General features: G+C 40.2%; 1 protein-coding gene across 3 annotated transcripts in view; it reads right to left on the bottom strand.

The window, feature by feature from the left end:
- rabgap1l (RAB GTPase activating protein 1-like) overlaps positions 1-22800 on the bottom strand; it is a 113719-nt gene that overhangs the window by 40317 nt on the left and 50602 nt on the right. For all 3 annotated transcript variants that reach the window (XM_069153290.1, XM_069153292.1, XM_069153291.1), the window contains exon 14: positions 2853-2966. In XM_069153290.1, coding sequence (XP_069009391.1) covers positions 2853-2966 — 114 coding nt within the window. The remainder of the gene's footprint in view (positions 1-2852; positions 2967-22800) is intronic.

Raw genomic sequence — 22800 nt, 5'->3', positions numbered from 1 at the left:
GTGTTGTCATGTTTGCTTGTTTTTTCCTTTGTTTAATTTCTGTTTCCATGGAAACATAGAAGATATTTCCTTTATCCCTTTATCCATTTATCTCAGAGTCTGAATCTCCACACCAGCTGGTCCCACTGCCTCACTCCTTGTGTATCCTTGACTGAGGTTAACCCCCAACAGCTCCAGAGGGCCTTCTGAGTGACCAACAGAAGATGTGTGAGGTTGTATATCTGAGCCAGAAGTCTGACTGAATGGAACATTAAGAGAACAAAACAGACTATCACCGAGGAGGAGCATGCGGCTCATGTGACCTTCCCCGGAGAGTAAAGGTTAGAAATAAAATACTCCAGGCTTATTAACTGAGTAGGATATGAAGATGAATATAAACTTTGTCCTGGATCCTCTGTGCCTGTACACCACTCATGCCTCAAGATCTAACCAACCTTATCAGCTGCAAATCTACATGGATTTGCATACAAATGAAGGCTGGCTCGCCAATGACCTAGTTGGGTCCAGACTGGATGTTAAACCTTCCTGACAGGTTCTCCCAGAGCGCTGACCAACCAGACTCTACTGTTGCAGCAGTAGGAAAATACAAAGAGCAAAAGTTCCACTTCATCATCTTGAAACAGGCTTTGATTTTACTGAATAAGCTAAATACTCCTGTGATATAGGTCGTGTATTATTTTAGGTCTATAGCCGTCACTTCGCACTACATTTACTGTCCACTATTTTAATTTTGTCCTGATTATAAATGTGAAATTTCTCAGTGTCCTTTATGTTGATCTCTCACAAGTTTGCTAAATTGCTAATTTAAGTAACACTTTTTTGAAAATCAAACATTTCTGATGTCGTTTTTTTGTTTGTAATAAAACTGTTGGATGTATCAGTGGACAATAGAAAGTCATCTGTGCATGAAAACCGTCTTAGGTCGAGTTCACAGCTGTAGTCAGGCTAAAAGGAGGACAGTGACAGAGATTAAGACTGGCTTTAATACATTTCAGTAGTGCTGACCTTGGCTTTTGTCTGAATAAAATACACTGCGTGTCTTCACAGATAATTACCTCAGGGTGTGAGTCCACTGAGGACCCTCTACTTAGAGCACCTCTTTACTCTCTCATTTTAATGAAAAGAAGGTGCTGCTCGTTCTTTATGGTAACAGGATCGAAGCAGATCCACCAAATGTCAGCGTGAAGGGCTGTTCAATATTTTCTGTGCAAGTTTGTATGGATAGCCTAAAGATTTCAATATATCATGGTTGTATTTGATATTATCCCTGCGAGTACTTTACAAGAGTGTTGTATCTGTAAATCAGTGTAGAGGGAGTGACACGTATTTCAAGATTTACTCACCAAAGACGCTTTGCTCTTCAAAATGTGATATTGTAAACTAGTGCATGCAGGGCCTAACCTCACTCATACCTAAATATAAAATATAGTGATGTACAATGTATTTAATTATGTGTGACGCTGACATTGTACTCCTAGCAATGTTTTCTCTCATATTTTTGGCTACAACTACCACTGACACCAATACATAACAACAAGCAATACAACATAATGCTGTATTTTAATAGAACACTAGGACAATTTGGATATTCATTTTAATGCAGTTTAGTCTTTTATTACCTCTGCAAACTGTGGCTACATCTCACAAGCTTGTATTCACAAAATTTTAGCCTCAAGGTCGACTACTCAGACTTAGTCTGACAGCACAAAGCAAGAATATTTTTTTAAATTATTGAGTCATTAAAATGATGACTGCTACCTCTAAAAACATCCAAAATTAGTCAAGCTAGGCCTGAGAGATGTACCCTAAAGACACAAAACATTATGTACACCCCTGCTTAATTTGCTATTGGTCCCCAATGTGCTGCACAAAATGGCTCCAACCCACTGAAGCATGGACTCTACAAGACCTCTGAAGGTGCCCTTCTGTGGCATCGGGCACCAAGACCGTAGTAACCAACCGTCAAGTCCTGCAAACTGCAACTTGGTGCTGTTGAGACTCGTTCCAGCACCTCACCCAGAACCTGAAGATTCATGGTTCGTCCAAAACCGGATGACTGTTGGCAGGTACTCACCACAGGTGACTGGGAGCCTTGCCATTTGGAGATGCTTCAAACCAGTCCTCTGGTCATACAACGTGCCCCTTGTCCAAGTCTCTCAGGGTTTCTCACCATCCAACATGTTGACTATGAGAACTAACAGTTTACTTGTTGTCTAATATGTCCCAGGCCTTGACATGTGCCATTGTAATGAGATAATCAGCATTTTTCACTTCATCTGCAAATGGTCCATGTTTAGGCTCACTGGCATACAAAAAAAGCATGAAGGATTCTGCAACTACGTGGCCTACTTTTCAGAGACCATTTTGAAGCAATATGCCACCTACATAACAGCCACTATGTTATTCAACCTAGAAAATTGGAAGAAAAGATCAAAGACCATCCACTGAGTGGTGCGTATGTCCTATGGGTCATGTGTAGGAAGGGTTCATGTTGACGTCTCAGTAAAGGAGAGCACAGTCAAGTATACATGGTTGAGCCAAATTGAAATGCCAAGCAAATTTCTACTGAGCTATGCCAGACCACAAAGAAGAAGAAAAAAAAAGACATCTAAATGCTGGCTTTATAGGAATAAGCAACATTTATCACACATTTAAGAATTAGCTTCTCATCTCAGTGCTTGATTCTCAGCAGGACAATTTCAAAAACACAGTTTAAAAGAGAGTGTAAAGATATTCACTTTCCTTTTCATGATGCCATAAAGAAATTGGGGCAAAATACCGTATAATCAAGGCAGATTTTACCCAATTTCAGCTAATTCTGTTGCAAAATTAAAGTCACATCTCAGACTCACCTTGCAGATCTTGTACAGTGAATCCTGTCCATCTCCATCAGATTCTTTGAAGTAATCGTGTGCGGGAAAAGTGCGGTGGATGTCACGGGTGATGACACCTTCCTGAGCAGAGTCCTGCAATGCACATGGATGACACGCTTTACACATGTGACAAAACGTGTTTAACAGGCTAGTTGAACTTTTATATCTTGTTTGAGGTTGAAGGTAATGCATGCTAAATGGAGGTCATCCCGACTGATTCGCTTTTTGCAAAATGGATTTATAATATGACAAAAAAGAATCATCAGCCCTCAATGACAGTCACTAATCAAACTCTTATATATTAATACACAGTATAAAAAGAAGGCAATGTATTTGTGTTCTGACAGTCTCAGTTCCCAGCTGCGATACAAACAGGCAACACACTGCAATGCTACTGTGTTTGTTTCTTTGTGTTTGTCGCTTTTCTACCGCAACAGCACTCCAAAGGCCTCAATGTACACACACATCAACACACTAAATATGGTGGCTTGTTTTGCAATGTGCTTCTCACTCTCTAACATAGTACATACAGAGGCACTCTGCTACTTCTCTGTCACTTCCTTCTCTCTCTCTCTCTCTCTCTCTCACACACACACACACACACACACACACACACAGTGATATGCACATTGTCACATACACACATATAGTGCAAACACTACCAGAGAGAGGAGGACTGGAAGCACAGCATTCACCAACAACTCCCTGTAAACTGCAGATAAACCAACGCCGAGCCTGCCTGGCCTTGATGTGTGTTTGTGTGCATCAGAGACAGAACTGGAAAGTGTGTGAGTGACGGAGAGGGAGTGAAAGAATCAAATCTTTCTTGCCTCTTTCTTGGTTCCTGACAGGAAAGAGAACAGACTGAGGAAATTTAAGCATGTCAAAGAGAAAAAGGCCATCTGCTACAGGTTTGGTGAAAATGTCCTCATCAAGAGGTCCACAGCTAGCCTGGTAAGAACCAGAACTCCATTTCACTCTGTGAATAAATGGGTCTGGACTCCCTCCATAGAGAATAATTTACAGTTGTTCCATCCTACTTGCCGGAGACCTCCGATTAATTTTAACCAATCAGTATGCGCTGAAACCGGCCAACACTGTCACGCTGCAGCTACCTACAGCCCGTGTCCACCAAAACGTTTTTTTTTTTCTGAGTACAGCAAATTTTTTAAATTGTTTAAATGAACGCCAGCAGCTTGACGACGCATTGACCGATTGTTCTGCGCTGAACGCTGAATGTTGACCGTTATGCGTTTTCTTGCGGTCAACGAGAGTTACTCCTCTGGTTAAGATGCATTATTATCATTGCAATGTGCTTGGTTTAGCTCCATGTTTCCTTTCCGTTTCCATTCTATCAATATCTTTTTTTTTTACGTCTGTATATGTAACGTGTCCATGGGTGTCAAAACCTTTGCAAACAATTGTTTATATTTTGGGTTGTAACTTATTCCTCTTACAACTAAAAGCTTACGACAGAATATGAACTGTTCTGAACGGTAATGCCCGACTTATATTCACCAACCTTATGTCACGTCCAAAATATAAGATGGCTCCCAGTGTATGTGAAATCGCTGCTAACGTAATTATTCACACATTACCTATTATTCACTAATGTATTACAATAGTTACCGATTAGCTAAATATAATTCCTTGTTTCCCACATTGCCAGTTTCCTACAATATTCTTTTTTTGTGTGTACAAATACATACATGTGGTTTCAAGTGCTTTACATATATATCCACCGCGCGCGCACGCACACACACACACACACACACACACACACACACACACACACACACACACACGTTTGATAGAAGCTGCTGGCACAACTGTGTGTAATGCTTTAATGAGATTTGTAGTGTGGAGGTGGTGTATCATTCTGTGTATTATGTGCTGGAAATGGAACTAACAGTTTTACATTGTACCCGTACTGCAACAACAAAAACAAGACAGATGCAGCTCTTCAGGAATGTGTTCATACTCGTCTTAACCTGACAGCAAAGCAAATTTTTGTTAAATGAGATGGAAAAGATTTAGAACTTACATTTCTAACATCCGTTACATTCAGCCCCCTTGCCAAATGATTCATACAGTATTGAATAAACCTACCACTGACAGATAAATCTGTCTGTATTTTGACAGTACACAGATTTTACATCCGGTGTCTGGTCAGACATTTCCACACTAACCATCCTTTTGGGGGGAGCACCAGAGACCCCCCCCCCCCCCCCACACACACACACACACACACACACTCCAAGTTGACTTAACTTCCAGTCTAGCTCTATGCTAACTTGAATAGGGATGAAATAATGAAATCACGTGAATCTTCTTCATTTTCTGAATATTCTCAAAGCTCCGCACTGCAAGACATTCACATAATGGGGTGTGAAATATATGTAAACAATCTTGGCTACCACTTTGAAAAGGTATTTTTTGACAGGGGTGTAAACGTACAATTCCAGTCATCGTAGATGTAGGGCTAAAATGAATCGCTGAATACTCAATAAGTCAAAGGCAAATTCCTTTGCTGCCTTTCTTTGTTTTATGTGGCTGTAAACTTCAAGAAATATCTTTGGGTTTTGAACTGCTGATTGCAAAGAATTTTTTTTTTTTGATGACATCACATCACGTTTCGCTAAACTGTGATGCATGTCAGCAGTAGCCTTACTAACATTAAACCGAAACAGTTAAAGACTGAAGTTGAAACACCATGTCCCTCCTCGATACAGATTTATTTTAATTTCCACAAAGACTAATGATACTTACTGTGAGAAACAGTGGAAATTATTTTTACAGTTTTCCTCGACTTTGACTGTCTTCAGGTAAAGAATACAAGGAGCACTGATTATTTTACATTGTGTGGTTTTGGAGGACAACTACACAAACAACAGTTTAATTAATTACCCATCGATTAAAAGCATTACTTTTAAAATGATTATAGATCAATGATTAATGGATTACCTTTTATTAGTTATCTCATCATGATTACCAAACACATTTATGACACTGTAATTACCATGGCAACATCAGCGAGGACCAGCAAGAATCTGGCTGACAGTGAAAGTTGTAAACACTTTGATTTAATAAACCATGCATGCCTCTGCTAATTAACAGCCTCATTACTCAAAAAAACACCAAAAAATAGGGAAAAGGAGAGGACGTCCTCTACTCGGCTTAATCTCCTTCCTTCATGTCTTGTATCTGTTCTTCCTCTTTCTCCTGCATATTTCCTTCTCTCCTTGAATTTGTTGCTCCCAGCTCCTTTGCTCCTTTTTCTCGCTTATCATCTCCTTTTCTACCTCCATATATTCCCCTATTTTCTACTTCATCTCCTACTGTACCATCCATTCTACTTCTCTTTCCATTTCCTCCTCTTTCATCTTTTCTACTTCATTTCCTTCCCTCTCCTGTTTCCACCTCTATGTGTCCTTCTAAATATTTGCCTCATCTCCTCTCATTTTCATTTCTCATTTTGCAGAAAGCAAACATACAGAGATATTTAAGCCCTGTGGTTTCAGTGTGCAGGCTTACAAGACGAGCCATTGACGGTTCACATATTTCATGCACCAATGTGCTCTGCTTGCAATGAAATTAAAAGAATGCAGGTTTTTATCTGACAACAAAATTGTTAAGGAGCCCCGCTAAGCTTGGAGAACACACACACACACTTTACATGGAGACATTAGTGTGTACAGTATTTATATTGTTTATGAGGTAAACCAGTTTTCACGATGATAAATTGTCAAACAATTCAACAGCGTTCGATGCTTTTTTCAGTTACTATTTTAGCATCCTTGTGGGAACATTTTGAATCTGGAAAAGGATGTAATTATCATTTTATCATCATCTCTCCAGTCCTCACTCCAACACTGGAGTGTAGAGACAGGATGCTGCAGGACTATTGTTTCAGCTCGTATTATGTTCAGTCCAACTCAAAGCAACAGTGCCACAGAGCTACAGAGCTACAGCTGCTGTTCTCTCCGAATTTGATTTATAGTGGACAGGTCCTTATATTCATTGTTGACATGAGTGAATTAGTGTATACCTTTTTGTGCTACGAGTGTTGGAACAAGGATTGTTGCGCATCTTACTGTATTTGGACGGTGCGTGAATGTGTGTGTGCGCAAGCAAGTGCTGAAGGTTGCAGCTCTTTGATCTCTGCAGGGAGGCTAAGGTGTTCAGGAGGAACCGCAGCCTCATCAGCAGCCTCAGTTCTCCATCACAGTGCCCCAGTTCAGCTTCACCGCTTCACGCCATTGTGCAAACACAAAACAAACAGAATCAACCTGAGCTCCATACCGTATAACCTTACAATCATGAGCACAGGTAGAGCCCTGCAGTAGACTCTATAGATCTGCACACTTGTTCCTGCACTGAAAAATCTTACGAGTTGAGCTAATGAGGACAGCCACTGTTTCCTCCCAGTACCAGTCGCACTAATAGCTGTCAAACCCAAACCTAGCCATAAACTTAACAAGCAGCAGGGTGACCAGGTCAGAGGACTCTGTGCTTTATGTTGTGTATTTTGCTAAAAGGCTGTATCGGCTTAACAATCCGAAAGTGTTTTTCCCGCATTGCTACGGCTTGGCCAGGGAGCCCAGCACATTATGACACCTCCAGGTCATCATCTCCTGAAACTGGAGTAAGAGCTATATGTCTGTATGTCACCGAGAGTAGCACAGGTAGAAGGTAGTGAACTCAGCATCATCACCACTATCACCATCATCCAAAGAATCTGCGGCCTGAATATCTTTCTCTGGCTGCCACAGGTGAATCAATAGAGGAGACCGTCAGGGGGATTCTGAAGGCTGGGAGCGATTGCGAGCATCCAGACAGGGGTAACAGAAGGACAGAGGATCTGTGGCTGCGATAAGACCAGAGCATCTGAAGAAAAGACAAAGCTATTTTTGGCAGTAGGTAATCCTCCAAAAAAGTAAAAAAAAAAAAAAAAAAAAAAAAGTAGAAGGCACTTTGGGCTGTTAATCTACACAACTGGTAATAGAGAGGACTGTTGGATCCTTTCGACAAAACCAGAACTTGCAAATTTGGATGAGCTGCTCCATAGTGAGAAGGCAAGCCTAAAGAGACAGTTAAACAGTAAAGCCTGCGTAAAAATGTATATATACTCAAGAGGGCATGCAGTGTAGTCTGAATACATACACAAATGGATTCATGAAAGCACAGTGTAACCAGCAAACCCAAACACAGAACATTTACTTACACAAAAACGAAAAATATATCATCGGCATGTTGGAAGTAAAAAGTAAATCTTCTATCGGGAATGTCACACATCAGCACAGAAACTCTCTGGATTTTGCAGATGACATAATAAATATGGAGGGATTAAAAAGCATTAGCACAGGCAGGGGAATTACATCAACACTGTCCTCCATCAGTCTGAATCAAACGTACTCTGTGTGGGTGTGGGTGTGTGTGTGTGTGTGCGTGTGTGTGTGTGTGTTTTCTTCAGTATTGTGTGTACCTGTCAGATTTATCCCCTGTTGGCTTTTAAACTGACTGAAGGAGGAAAACAAGACAGAGAAGAAGAGGAGAAGTATTGGGAGAAGCAACGAGGAAGGAGAAGAGAGAGAGATAGAAATATCAGGATAAACAGAGGGAGAGACAGACTGAAACAGGAGTGAAGGAAGAGAGATAAAGAGAGTGGAGTGAGATATGTACACAGAGGGGAACAAGAGGCTTCCTCTAATTGTAGCCTGGGGGCTTGTTGGGCAGACAGTCCATTACTCAGACCTCACCAACAGGTTACCTACTTAACACACGCAGCTAAAAATAAAAACTGCTGATGCATCTAAACCTGCACTCCAACTCCACATCCCTCCACATCCAACAGCATTTCATTAACCACACAGGCCTGACTGGTGCCACAGGGTCACGAAGTCAAGAGGCTTTCCTCTGCAGAACAACTTTCTGGAGACACGTGACTGTCAGACAGGAGCAACCCTCCTGTGGTCAAAAGAAAGTTATATATACAAGTCTAATTCTTGGCCGGGCTTTACATATTCTTTGTAAAGCAGGTTATGTAAGAATAAAAAAAATAAAAATAAAAAATGTAATTAAAAGAGCACATTAAACTAATGTATGATGCATGAATTGAATAGTTTCACATTTTCTAATTCTCCAAAAGTGTTTCCACTCTGTTCTAAACTGTTTATTTACCTAATAACTATGTCATTTTGTCTTTTACTTCCTTTTTAGTCATTAGAATGTGCAATGAATGGTTTGGCTTCAACAACATGCATCAATAATCACATTCAACTTTATTTGTGTAGCACTTCTGTACTGGAGGAAAAAGCAAGGTGAATTTGAATTAAACAAATTATTGCGCTTGCCTTTGAATGAACTAAGTGCGGGCACGTCTACTGGGTAAATATATCTAAATATAAAAAAAAAGTTTCAGATCAACAGGTAAATATTTGTGTTAACACAAAGCTTGTTTTTGTTTTCACGTCAACATGTCAAGGTGACACGTGTAAGGCATGATGGCTGACAACTGCTTCTGCTGCACTCAGGAAGAAAGAAGTAAAAGTGCAGATGCTTTATGGGGGGAATTTAAATTGTTAATAACTGCCATGGGAGCTGTATCTTAACTCATATTAGACTTGAAAGCACTACGAGCAAACACCTGTCATTTTATGGTAAAAACAATTCCTTTAGAAGCTGCCACAGCTGAGCTGACACCGGAGTTTTTCTACGTGAAGAGTCTTTATGCAGCTGACGGGTTCGGTCCCCCGTCCCCTTATTGTTTGTCTTGCTGGCTATTAGGCTCTGTTAGCTTTCCCCCCGTCTCTGTAAGGAGGAAAGATTAAACCAGGCGACCTTCAGGGCCACCAGTCACTCACCTGAGGCGAGCTGATATTTGTGACTAGTGACCTTGATGAAGTGTAGTCATGCTGACTTGCTGCAAGTGTCCGCAGTATCAGGTAGAGAGGTCGGGTTTTTCCACTGAAAGACTACCGTGCTGTACACTGGATCTACTAAATTATAATGTGGTACAGTATCAAGAGTCAGTGAGTCCTTAAAAAGAAGAAAAAGGAGCCGACATTTGCAATTTTAAAGGCATCAAAACATACTTTTAGTGCAGTAAACATCTTATATCACTTGTTATTCATAATGTATTGAAGGGATACTATTACAGAACAGTACATAATGTTTTTAACAAGTGATGTTGTTTTCTCTTTGACATTTGTCATAAAAAAAAAATTCAACCCTATGAGATGGATCTGGGGCTAACATTGTTCAAAATTATAGAGGACATACTGAACTTCTTCAAGGAGGGATGAGTGTGTGGATGCAAGTGACCCACTGAGTCTCTCACCAATTCAAGACTTGACACTGAGAACAGTTAGATTGACTCTGTGGGTTTGTCTGCCTGCACTGAGGCTGAGATCAAGTTTAAACATGAGACATGTTGGCAACAAAGAAGAGAAAGCCTAGAAAAAAATTTATGGCAAGACTTATGTGTGCTTCACAGCACAAGGTCAACACGACACCATTTAGCTTTAAAGGTATGAGTCACTCTGTCTATCAACAGCACTGAATCCTGTCAAAATGTCCTTGAGCAGAATAATGAACCACCTACCTGCTCTCACATTCTCAGGCTCTCTGGATAAATGACCAAGTTAAATGCTCTACATGTAAAAATGTAAATGCAGAATCTCAGAAGCAGCTCCATCCATATTATACTATTCTGGAGAGAGCAGTGAGCTCTCCAGTTACCCTTGTCTTCTGACAGTGTTATGTAACTGCAGGGTGTGGAAGGGGCCCACGGGTGCAGGCTGGTGAGCCCCTCAACAGAGAGGCAGCCACGCTCAGCTTAACCGATGAGGCAGGGGCGAAATGTGCCGGGTTTAGACAGATGAACACTCAGAGCCCGCTAAGTCCTACAGTGAAGACGCAGCCAATCAGAGATGCTGCTGCTAGTGTTAGAACTGCTGGAAGCAACCACGAAGACAGATTGCTGGGTATGAAGTCAAACTGTGTGTTCGGAATACTCTTGTACTTGGCAACTGTGTCCACTGGGTAACACAACCCAAATCTATAACTGGAAAGCTGTGAGTTTGTAACAAACAAAAGGTCCATCTAATACAAAAAGTAAGATTGTTCACAGACTGCATTTACATTTTTCTTACATGTGGAAAACATTTCCATAATACGTCAGAAGTGGGTGGCAATATATATAGTGAGATTTTCCATTGTTCTTTATATTGTGTGGTCGGCCCTTTAACACCTCTGCATGAATTAACACCTGACGTTTGGGAGCAATGGTCACAGCACTATTAGATTTTTGTGATTGGTCAACGTGATAAAAAACTAAAAACGTAAAGTATTCATTCACTGCACTTAAAAAATTTTTTAAATAGCTTAATATATAGATTATTTATGTTTATTAATAATTCTTCAGTTGATTTTTGAGGAAATACACGACATCAATATTGTTATGACAAACTCATTTAGGCCATAAGGAGTTTCACAAAGTAATAATTACAAATTTAAATGGATATTGTGATATAAGATTGCATTCTCCACAATAGATTGTACAAAGCTACATTTAGAGCTTTATTTTAACTATATCAGCTCACTGTCTAAAGCGCATGGCTCAAGTGCATTTAGAGTTTGTCCAAATGCACTTTGACTAGTTTAGCGGTAGATAATCTCAGCATAAAAGTTTTGTGTTTTGTTTTGTGTTTTGTGGGTTTTTTGTGTGTTTTGGGTGTGACATAAAATAAACCAATCAGAGTGTAATTTCCCATTCTCTTTAAAAGCGCCTTGGTGGATTGTCATTATAACAGCAGATTAGTGAGAAGGAAAATAGAAGCAAACAAGTCTTCTCCGCAGAGGAAACTGATCCGCTCGTACAGATTGAGCAAAGTAATGTATACAACAATAATCTTTCACATACTATTCTTTTATTCTTTTTTATTTTTTTTTTTTATTTTAAATCGTTTACAAGCCTGTAAGCTGCTGTGTGTGTAATAAGCAGATTGTATGCATGTTGTGCATCTCTGTATGAAGCCACATATTACTGTTATTAATTAAGTTAGATAACAGTAAAAATACTGCCCTATTGACTGAAGAACAGGTTTTGTTGGTCAGTTATGCATTTGCTTTTCGCTGCCTCAAGACGTGCCAACAATGCACCTGACCACACTTCATTTTAAGACCAACATGTCGACGGGCGCCGAGGTCAGCACAAGTACATTTGCTATTTAAACAACGTGGGCGCTGGATGAAACAATTACAACTGCGTTGGTCTGAAAGTAGCAAAGACACTTGTTTTGTGCAGCGTGTAAATTAGAGTCCATGATCTTCTATTGTGAAGGTAGAAACAAAACCTTAAACAGTAATGAGCATCATGTCTCTTAAAAAAAAAAAAAAAAAAGACTAATCTACTTCCCTTGGATGGGCTATCAGTTCCTTCTTACCCCAAAACACACTTCTGAAGCTGATGATAGAAATCAATACAATACTGTTTATGTGTTACTCATCTCCATATACTGTCAAACCTAGTTATTGATCCTATTCTCAGTGAGAAGCCTCACCCCTCACCGACCCCCCCCTGAGCCTCCTGACCCCACACACACTTCTCACTCCGGCAGAGTGGTGGATCAATTGTATAAATTCTATGCACTTCGACAGCATTGTCCCTGATGGGAATGAGGAAGCAAGAGGAAGCGCAGCCCCGTCTGGGCCTGGCTACAGCCTGACCGGGGAGCGGTGCATTGTGAGTCATGTTAGAGAACAGTCGCTGTGATGAACTGACAGGATGGTGTGTTAAAGAGCACGTCTGTCGCAGGGCTGCACCCTGGATTTCACCCAGCAGAGAGTCGACTTGAAGTCAACGTCTCAAAACTGGCTGGGGAAAATGTCCGCTTCAGAGTGAAGTACCGTTTTTTTGATCTGTTATTAACGGACATATTTCAATGGGACAGGTAAGTATTAAAGTCAGAAAAAAAACAATGAGAAAAACACATGGCAGTCATAAAAGAAACAAAGGAGAACGTAGAGACTGTAAATTTAAGGATGAAGGAATGACTTCACCAGGCAGAGAGAAAAGAGTAGGCGAGGAGACACAAGGAGAGAGGCAAGAGGTGAGTGGTATCTGAATGACTGACAGCCAGAATATTAGCAGACCTCTTTATCTTTTGGATAGATGGCAGCTCCTTCAATGGAAGGACAGTATTGAAGGTGACAAACTGGCTGTGTGTGGATTAAAAAAAATCTTCCCTAAACTCCAAAAATACAGAACGAGAGGGAGGAAAGGGTGATAGAAGATGTGTTGTGAGCAAAAAAAGATTTGATGTATTGGTAAATAAACACTCACAAATATATACTGTAGTGTATGTGTGACAACAATAATAATACTTTTATGCCCCCAATTCTGACGTTGAATGTTTTCTGAATGGCTGCATATGACAAACTACCAAATGAGTGTCATACAACACAAACAAAACATCCTTTAATGTGCTTGCAGAATATATGTGAAATAAAATTGACCTAAATTTAAGTCACTTCACACCCTGTTTAAACGTGGTTTTGTATCCCGCTTACGTAACCTTCTTTGCTTCTTTAATCTGCCTGACATTTGAGTTTTTTTGTCTGTCGGCTGCCTTTTAAAGAGTTAAGATGAATCTTCCTCTGGTGGTATTATTATGGTACATCACAAACAATCGCAGACACTCTGGCAAGCATGAACAGAACTCTGTCGTGCTCCAGTGAGCCTCAGAGCAAGGCACCTCAGCACCATGTGCTACAGTGCAGCTGCTCAGTTCCAGTAACGACTGGATGGTGTTTGCGTTTCCTTTTGTTGATCAGTGGAATTGTGTGGCTGTAAAGATGAGTGCTGTTATAGAAAATATGTGTGCTCAGCAAACATTTCTTTGTTGAGGCAAATATAAAATGCTTCCTAAGTAATTCAAAGGTTTACCATTAATTTCCACCGGGACACCTTCTGGCTTCCTAAACAAATGGTTTGAGGAAAATCTACAGGATCGAATGTGGTATAAAATATGTCTTACTTGACAAGAGGATCGACTCAAGCAGCTGCTAATAAAACTTCAAACGCAGTCTGAACAGAGTTGTTTTTTTTTTGTCTAACACCAATTAAAAAAAACATCAGATTAAATTTTAAAGTTCCATCTTGGGAAATAAGGTGATACAAGAGATTTAAACACCGAGTCTTCCTAAAAGACTCCCTAAATGCCTGATCAATGTGGTTCCACACTATGGATCTAAAACCAATCAAACAAAAAAAGATTCCAGAGAAAGATGCTAATTGTAAAAGTATGTCAGGCAAAAAAACAGACTATATTGCAACTTCAAAGTCCAGCCTCTGGTCCGAACACATTCAGACATCAGGATGAAACAATGACACCACCTCTCCACAAGCACCCTCTCATTTCTCTTCATTTCTTTGGGATGCAGTGAGATAATCTATTGGTGTGATATTCAGAGGACGCAGCCCAGTAATTAAAAACCAGCTCCCCCCTGAGGCCTTTGTCCTTGGTTGCTGGCGAGGAAGTTTCTGGAGGCTTCCCTGGAGGGTTGAGGATGGGTGGTGTGTGCGGAGGGGGGGCAACAGCTGGCCCGCCTGGCAAATTGTGAATTCATCTGTCTCTGTATCGCTGCCGTGGCATTTTAATGGTCCGGCTGGTTCTGCATTTCAATAAGTAGGGAGTGCAGACATTATTGTTCAGACAGAAGGCAAAAAGAGAAATTTCTCCTTTTGCTTGCAGGGAAATTAAAAACAAGCGACAACATTTGACACCTCAGTGAGCTAAAGGGGATCAGAGTTGTTTTTAGAATCAGTGGGTTTGGTTAAAGTCTTTCTAAACTTCTCTTTTTTTAACGGATTAAGAAGTGCTAAACAAATTTGATCAACTTTCAAATTCATTAAAAAAAAAATGCAAAATAGGTGTGTTGACTTTTATGACTCAAACCAAATGCAAAAAATAACCCTGCAACACCAACTTCCTCACTGGAAGAGTCACACTTCTTCACCTGACCTAAAACCTGCACATTGGTTTGTGTTCCACAATCATTTTTCACATGTGGTTCCAGCTCCTGAAATGTGCGAGGATTTCTTTTTTCTATTTTTTCTGATGGGAAGATGAATATCTTTGGGTGTTTGACAGTTAGTCAGATGAAAGAGGCAATTAGAAAATATCATAAGGCCCATTTTTACCATGTTTATGGTATATAGTAAATATGGTAAATAATACATTTAAGAAAAAAATTAAGATGAATCAATAATGACTAATTGATGATTTGTTAGGATGAAGTCGAAGGGGAAATCTCTTTTCCACTCCCAAACTAAGATGTCAAAGCCTTTTTACTTTGCATGACTTGCTGAATTTCCTCCACAAGTAGACAAACTGTAACACCATCCTTTCCTGCTTGGCACTTCCTAGAGGCTTTGCCCCTCCCTGTGTGGGTGACACTTTCCACAAATCTTTTCAGCATTAAAGCCACTTGTTCATGTTTTCTATGTGAATGTAATGTAATTTAATGTATCTGCAAATCTAAAGTATAGGATACATTAACTGAACTCTATATACAAACAAACTAATGTGAACATGTTGTACTATTGTAGTTTGCTTTTGGTAAGGACACGCACGCACACGCACATGCACACAGGCTCACTGAGAGAGGTCAGTGGATAAAGTGCATCCCCCAAGGTATCTGACATTTTCTCTGTGTTGTGTTTTTTACTGGAGGGTATGAGTTGAAGCTCTGTTATGTGGGGACAGAAGACCCCGAGGGACGACAGAGGTGGAGTGGAGGGTCAGACACTTAGTGGGTCCATGAGAAAAGACAGAGACTCATGTATGGAGGTGTATGAAGTTGAATTGTTGTGTCTGCACGTCTTTCAGTCCACTTGTTACCCGTCTGAAAAATGCAGCCTGTACGCCACCGAGATGCAGACAAGACAGACACACCAGCCTATATGCTCGTCTGCATCGTCAAAAATAAAGAAAAAGTGAATGAATAATGAAGAGGTTTTTATTTTGGAGCTAATGTTAATATCCATTTTAATTGCACCCTATTTATAAACTTCAAATAAACTCTCTGAAACCTTGTTGCTTCCTCAGACTCAGCTGAGAGTTTCCATAGCGACACATAGCCTATTTAGTCACTTCTTCAGTTGGGAAGAAGTACAGAGACAATGGAGACACTCCAACTGTAACCAGTGATGAGGAGCTGGATAGCTGACAGTTTATCCACATTTAAGCTACAAACACACAATGACAGTCAGACTACAGCTAACCAAATATAAGGTGTTAAATACTTTGTGGATAATATACTAGTGTATACCTGCATCCTCAATCTAATATGATGCCAAGTTTTGAAATACAAAAGTCGCACTGGAGGAGTTTCAGATTTAACAGCTGATGGTTACTGTAATTAGACTTGACGTGTAAAAACACATCTCAGCTCACAACTACACATGTATAGCATAGATCAAATGGAAGCTGTTACAGACAGCTCTACTGATTGAAACAGAAATGTATCTGTTCTGTCACACACAGATGAGACAAACCATAAGAATATCTTCACTTTGTAAAGGGTAAACAGACAGGCTGAACATTACAGTTGTGTAGTTGTGTTTAATATGCCCCAAATCTTAATCATTGACTTGATTATTAAAACAGTTATTAAAATAAATGATACAAAACCTATCAAAACGGCACCTGGGCGAACCCATGTTCGAGTGGTTTTGGGCATATAACACATGGATGGAAATAGCCTTAGCTGCATGTTCTTCCCCTGCTCTCTTTCCCTCAGAAAGACTGACTGACTGACAAATTAATTTATTAACTGACTGACCAACAGAGACTCCAATGAGACTCTAGTCAGCCCTGCAAACACCAGACACAGCTACTTTTCTCTTTTTATTTTTCATGAATTCACTCCTCTCCTTCCACACTGACAAGAGCACCAAGGCTAAATGCCACAGAGGAAGAACTAGCCATATCAACAATGGCCTGAGGTGAGCTGCTGGACCATCACTACTAAATAACTGCCCAACACAGCCAGGCCTGGTGTGCATATATGGGAAACACTGCCTCAGGACAGAAAGACAGAGAGAGAGGAGGTAGGAGGAGGAATGAGATACGCTAAAGGAGCCAAGGGGGTAATTTGACTGTCTTATGGTATTTAATTCAGCCAAAATGCCCTGAGAGAGAATTAGAGAAGCTGGCTGTACATCTGCTGGCAGTGATTCAATACCTGAGGTCTGCAGGGAGGTTAACAATAAAAAACAGGTTTGTCCTCCACTGTCCATCAAGGTGTCTGTCTTTGTCCTCAGTGTATGAATAGCTAGGATGGGAATATTGTTGCAAGTTATGCCAAATCGAATTAGAAAGGATAAAAAGAAATCTTTTTCTTCATAAAATCTCTAGATTTTCCTCGAGTACTGCAGTTAGAAAAGTGGATTGAAGCCTTTCCAAAGCCAATACTCCATTATGTCACAATAAAAGCCTTTTCGAACAGGAGGAGGAATGTCTGCGGTTCAGGGTGTCAGCTGTGGCGAGCTCAGAAGGGAGAAGAGATGAGAATCTATCGCAGTCTGAGAAAGATTAAAAAAGATCATTACTTAAAAGCTGCCACAACTCCTTCATAATAGCAGTTTGTTGTAAAAAGACTTGTATTACATCAGCACCACTGAATCAGCAGGAAAAATGACCACTGAAAAATAAAAGCTTTTTCATATATTCAGATATTTCATGTTAATGTGATTTTACTTTTTACGCTCAAATTTAGCTTATCTTGTGATTGACCTTTTCAAACTACTCTGTAATAATTTGGCTTAAAATTACTGGACTGAAATGGTCATTATGACCAAATTCAGGTACATTTACTGCTGTTAAAATATTCAGTGCCTCTGACCGTGAGGCATGGAGAGACTGGAAAGGTGGAGGTGTGCATTAGATCCCAGCAGTTTATCAATCACAGATTTATTTAACATTAAGCTGCTTCGAGTGAATCAATAAGTAGCTGCTCAGTTCAGCTCCTGATGTGGGTGCCGTCAATCTGTATGTTTATTCTGTCAGTTTCTTGTATAATGTATAATATATGTTGGGATAACTGTGAACTTTAGAACTGACAGCTCCTCTAAAAAACAATTTTTATATGAACTTAAAGCACCTTCAAAATATAGATGAAAAAAAAAAAAATCAACGAATAGCCTAGATTGACTGTACTGAAGGACTGATTGCATGTTTACGCGTTTTGGTGAAAGCGTGTCTTTTTAAAAAAACAAGCACCACAAGGTTAAAAAACAGTTTTCTCTCTCGGCCAAATTTCTCCTTCATATTTACAGCATTGCTTGAATCATTATGCTTTTTATGTGTCCTTGTATTGTGCCCATCCACTGAGGATGCTCTCTGAAAGCTTGTGGTGTGTGTCTGTGTGTGTCCACATGCGCTCGTGTGGGTGACCAATGAAAGAGCCAGTGTGTGCCAACCTCAGCCAGGGCACAGGAGGCTGGCAGCTGGGTCCTGTTATAGGGCGCACACGCACACGCACAGTTTTTCATTACTAAATTTATGAGGGTCTGTTTTATTTATGATGTATTGCATTCCCCAGCCCACACCCTTAAGCATCATAGCAACACAGCTACATTTAACCTTTGCCTTAATTTCAACCTGATTCAAATCTGACATTAACCATAAAACCAAGCCACAGCTCTTTAAAATGTCCTCCCTTTGTTTAAAAAAGAAAGAAAGAAGGTTGTCTATTCTCAAAGTCTGAGGGCACAGTTCCGTTATAGAAGAAAATCAGCATCTCAACAGTCATTATAGGTGTTGCAAACGGTCACACTCGAAGGATCATTTCATTATGGGAATAACGGTGGCCATTTCCAGACAGTCTCCCCTGGAAGCATTCACAGCGCTGCACCCAGTTGCACACATGAAAAGTAGCAGATATAGTTGAGTGAAGAATGAAAAGGGAGGTTAAAGGATGACTTCAAACCCTGATTACTTTCTTACTTTCACACACCAAGACAATCACTGGGTTAAAGGATGTACCTGCCAGACTATTGGTTTCATAAAGACATAAATGTTTTTGGGCACTGCCTCTCAATCCGAACATCAAAAAGGTGTGAAATGCTGTTGGACTATCCGACAAGCACTTCTGAAGGAGGATTCTAGCCCCTCATGACTCAGATTTTAATTCACAAAGAACAGGGCCACAAAAGCACTAACCTTCGGAAGCATGAATAAAGTGGCAAGTGGCAAACACGACACACAAAGGTTCCTTATCAGATTTCAAATACCCCACAAAACCTTATGACCAGAGAAAATTCTTCCTGATCAGGCAGACAGAAGCATTACCGGCCAAATCAGCCAAGCAGACAAATAACAGCCCTGACCTACATCATGGTTGGTACTCGCCATAGAAAGGCTACGGTGCTCAGGGGTGAGGTGGGATTTCACAAAGTGGTTTTTGAGACACAAAGTCAGCGTTACTCAAGACAAAAAGAGGGAGCGATGATGCAACAGAGCCTAAAAGAACAATAAGCAAAAAAAACTGTAGAATTACACTTTTTCAAATGGAGAGTGGAGTGCTGAGCAGTACTCGCAACCAGTGAAACCAATGCGCACATTTGGGAGAGTCAAAGCACTTCGATGAGATGGAAGAGAAAGCTCTCAGTTAAAGTGGCCGGTGATGGCGAGAAAGTCTACCTACGGCAATCAGCAGGTCCACCGGTGGATGGAAGTGCAAAACTGAAACGCAACAGATGAAGACTGCCAGAAATTCCACATTTTTTACTTCAGGGCATTCTGCAGTGAGTGGACAGGTAAGTGTTCTGTTTCCTGCAGTACAGCATGTTGACATGATTCAGGTCCTCTGTAGGGATTGAACCAGCAACCGTTTTGTCACTGTGGCAGTTAGACAGGGAGTGACATTTATCAGAAATAAAAGACCAGGGTTCCTAGACATTTTTGTCAATGAATTCTAAATTTTTTTCCCCATAACTTATCCATAATACTTTAGCCCATTTTTATGACTATTTAAGTCGTTTAAAATGGGAAGCACCTGCATTCCTTGGTCAATCAGCTGTGATCGGTTGTTATGTTGTGGAAAGTTTAAAGTTTGGGTGAGCTGTGTTGAGTTTAGAGCATATGCAGGCCCTGTGAGGGCTTCTCCCACAGCCACAAAGCCTGTGAAGCTATAGATTTTAAAATAAGTAATACAAGTAACAGTTATTTCAAATAATACTCCCTAAAAATGCATTATCAAAACTTTTCCAAAATATTTTCTTAATTCCGAACCATTTCCAAGCCTGGAAAACCCTTTTTCTAATTTCATAACTTGGGATTCATGACCGTGGGAACCCTGAAAGGCATCATGATTGTGACATCAAGTCACTATTGTATGTTCTGTTGAGAGTGTCTCACAGTATTCTTATGAAACTGCAGGTATTTTCTATAGCGTCACCATGTGCTTCTGTGATCAATAACCACATAAAAACAAATGCGCAGTTGTACAGATAACTCACATTACACAGCTACACAGCATATATTCTTGTCTGTGATGTTAACTGAAACCTAGACACTGAATCAAATTGTGGAAGTACTGTAGAGATGCAGCAAGGCAATAATGCAGATCGTTCTTCTTTCTCTACAGCAGCGGTAGTTAGGATTGTGTGCGTCTTAACCAGACAAAGTTTGAAAATTCTGATGATGATTTGTATAGATTATGTTACAATCGCATCTTTCTGAATATTTTGCTCCCAAAAACTGAGAAGAAGTATGTAAAAAGTATGTTGTGAACACTAAAGAAGGTGGGGCAGAAATCCCCAAAACAGCAAACTATACCAGGCTTGTAACCAAATAAATCCATCTTAAAACAACAAGGAAAATGAAGGTAAAAATTTGAAAATGGGAACCTCGTCTTCCTACAACAACTACTTTTACTGTGTTTTTGGCAGAGACCAAATACCGTTCATATAGCCGTACTGTGGCCACCAGAAGAATCTGGCTAAAAGGTGAATGTGTGAGAAGCTGTTTGGACCAAACTGAAATATCTCAACTTCTGGATGAATTACAGTGAAATTTGATGTGGATGTTAGCGGTCCCCAGAGGATGAATCCTTCTGACTTTGGGGATCCACTAACCTTACCTTTAGCACCACCATAAAGTTGACATGTTTGATTTTAGTGAAATGTGTTGGCAACTATTGAATGGATTAAAATGCCGTGAGCAGATTCATAAAACCTAATGATGTGATGACAGAGCTGTGGTCTCAGTCTTCCCTAATGGATGAATAAATGTTTAAAAATTGTGTAACACAACAGATTAAATACTATAAGGGCACACAACATCGGCTATGATGAAAAGAACACCTGTCAGCTATCAGACCACAATCTGCAGCCCCTGTTTTCAAAGAGTAAGCGAGTCCATGCAAGATGTATGAGAGTGTGTTGCTGTGTGGGTGTACGAGTGTGTCCTCCTTATGCCATCAAAAGCTTTTGGTGGCTGCCGCGAGGCTCCACCATTAGCACGCAGAGACAGGAACTGGTTTCCCCTCCAATTATGACTTCCCCACCTCAAACGAGGGTCAGGTGGTCCTTTCTCAATCAGGACGGAAAGAGGAGGAGGAGAGTGGCAGGATGGAAAGGGAAAGAGGAAGTGAGGCGAGTGCTGCCATTTGTGGAAATGAAAGGGAATTCCTGATATAGTGTTGGCCATGAATATTGAGTGGGCCTGGACTGGGAAGCTGCTCTTGGTTTGGCTGAATAGATAGTGTGAATGCAATGCTTTCTATTGAAAGAACAAATACGGATTTAGTTCCAAAACTACATCTCGAACATAGGAAAAGAAAAAAAAAAAAAAAAAAATAAAAACTCTTAAAGTGGATGCTGGTGTGAAAATGAAATGCAGTAGATCTACACAAACACAACAAATAGATTAAATTGTTGTTCAGCTTCATGTCAGAGTGAAACCTTTCTTGTGCTTAAATAAGGACTAAAACAAAAGTCTAGAGTGCTATAAATAATTTCAGCATGGTTCTGATATAGCTAGACATGCAAACCTCCTGCTAATCTATGAAGCTACTAAAGGCTGTAACACTATAAAAATGTCTTATTTAAGAGAAATACATTTGGTTCTTGATTCTGTCTTGCAAATGTAATTTGAGTGTGTAAATAAAACTATCCTAAACAAATAACTTGATCATCTTTTGCAGCCTAAGATTTTACTGAAATAGATCTTAATAGGATTTCAGAGACAAGCATGAAACTGATGATATCCTCCTAATGATGATTCTTCATCCTCATCCTTACTCCTTCCCTACTTTTTGTTCCTCAACGCTCATCCTCTTCCCACATTTTCTTTCCTCCTTACTCTCTCTCCTGATTCTCTCTTTCTCTGTAACCTTGGTGTTCTCATTCAGGCTCTAACTTCATCACCTATCCTGTTCTTTTTTTCTCACTCCAACCAGTTCTTCAGTTTTTTCTTTCAAACCTCTTTCAAAACCTCCTCCCATTTCCTCTTGCTCTTCTCTCCATGAGCCTACGCTACAGGGGGAAGACAGCGGGGTTATGGCTGCAGTCTAGAGGTTGAGTGTATGAATTTCAAATGACAATTTAAGACCAAGAACAAGGGATCAGGCTCTATAATGAGACTACTGTTTCATACCAACAAAGGACATGATGACGATGTGTATTAACTCCTAATAGCAGAAAAGACTACTCTGCTGCAGACACATCACCTTACAAATACTACTTAGTCAGCCATCTGCTGATTAAAAGGAGACTGTAGAGACCAAAACCTGAAAACTAAACATACTGTTTGTTCCCTTCTTTGTTACCATAGGTGTTGTCATTTGGTGTTTGCTGTGATTAGAATTAGAACAGTAATCTGGGATGGAGACACTCTATGGTTCTGCATGTATCTAA

The sequence above is a fragment of the Embiotoca jacksoni genome, unplaced genomic scaffold (assembly GCF_022577435.1).
Source record: "Embiotoca jacksoni isolate LCO1_2020_lvr unplaced genomic scaffold, fEmbJac1.0.p SCAF_19, whole genome shotgun sequence".
In the NCBI taxonomy this organism is placed as follows: Eukaryota; Metazoa; Chordata; class Actinopteri; family Embiotocidae; genus Embiotoca; species Embiotoca jacksoni.
Note: the sequence above shows the minus strand (reverse complement) of the source record. Positions and strands in the feature narration are given on the sequence as shown.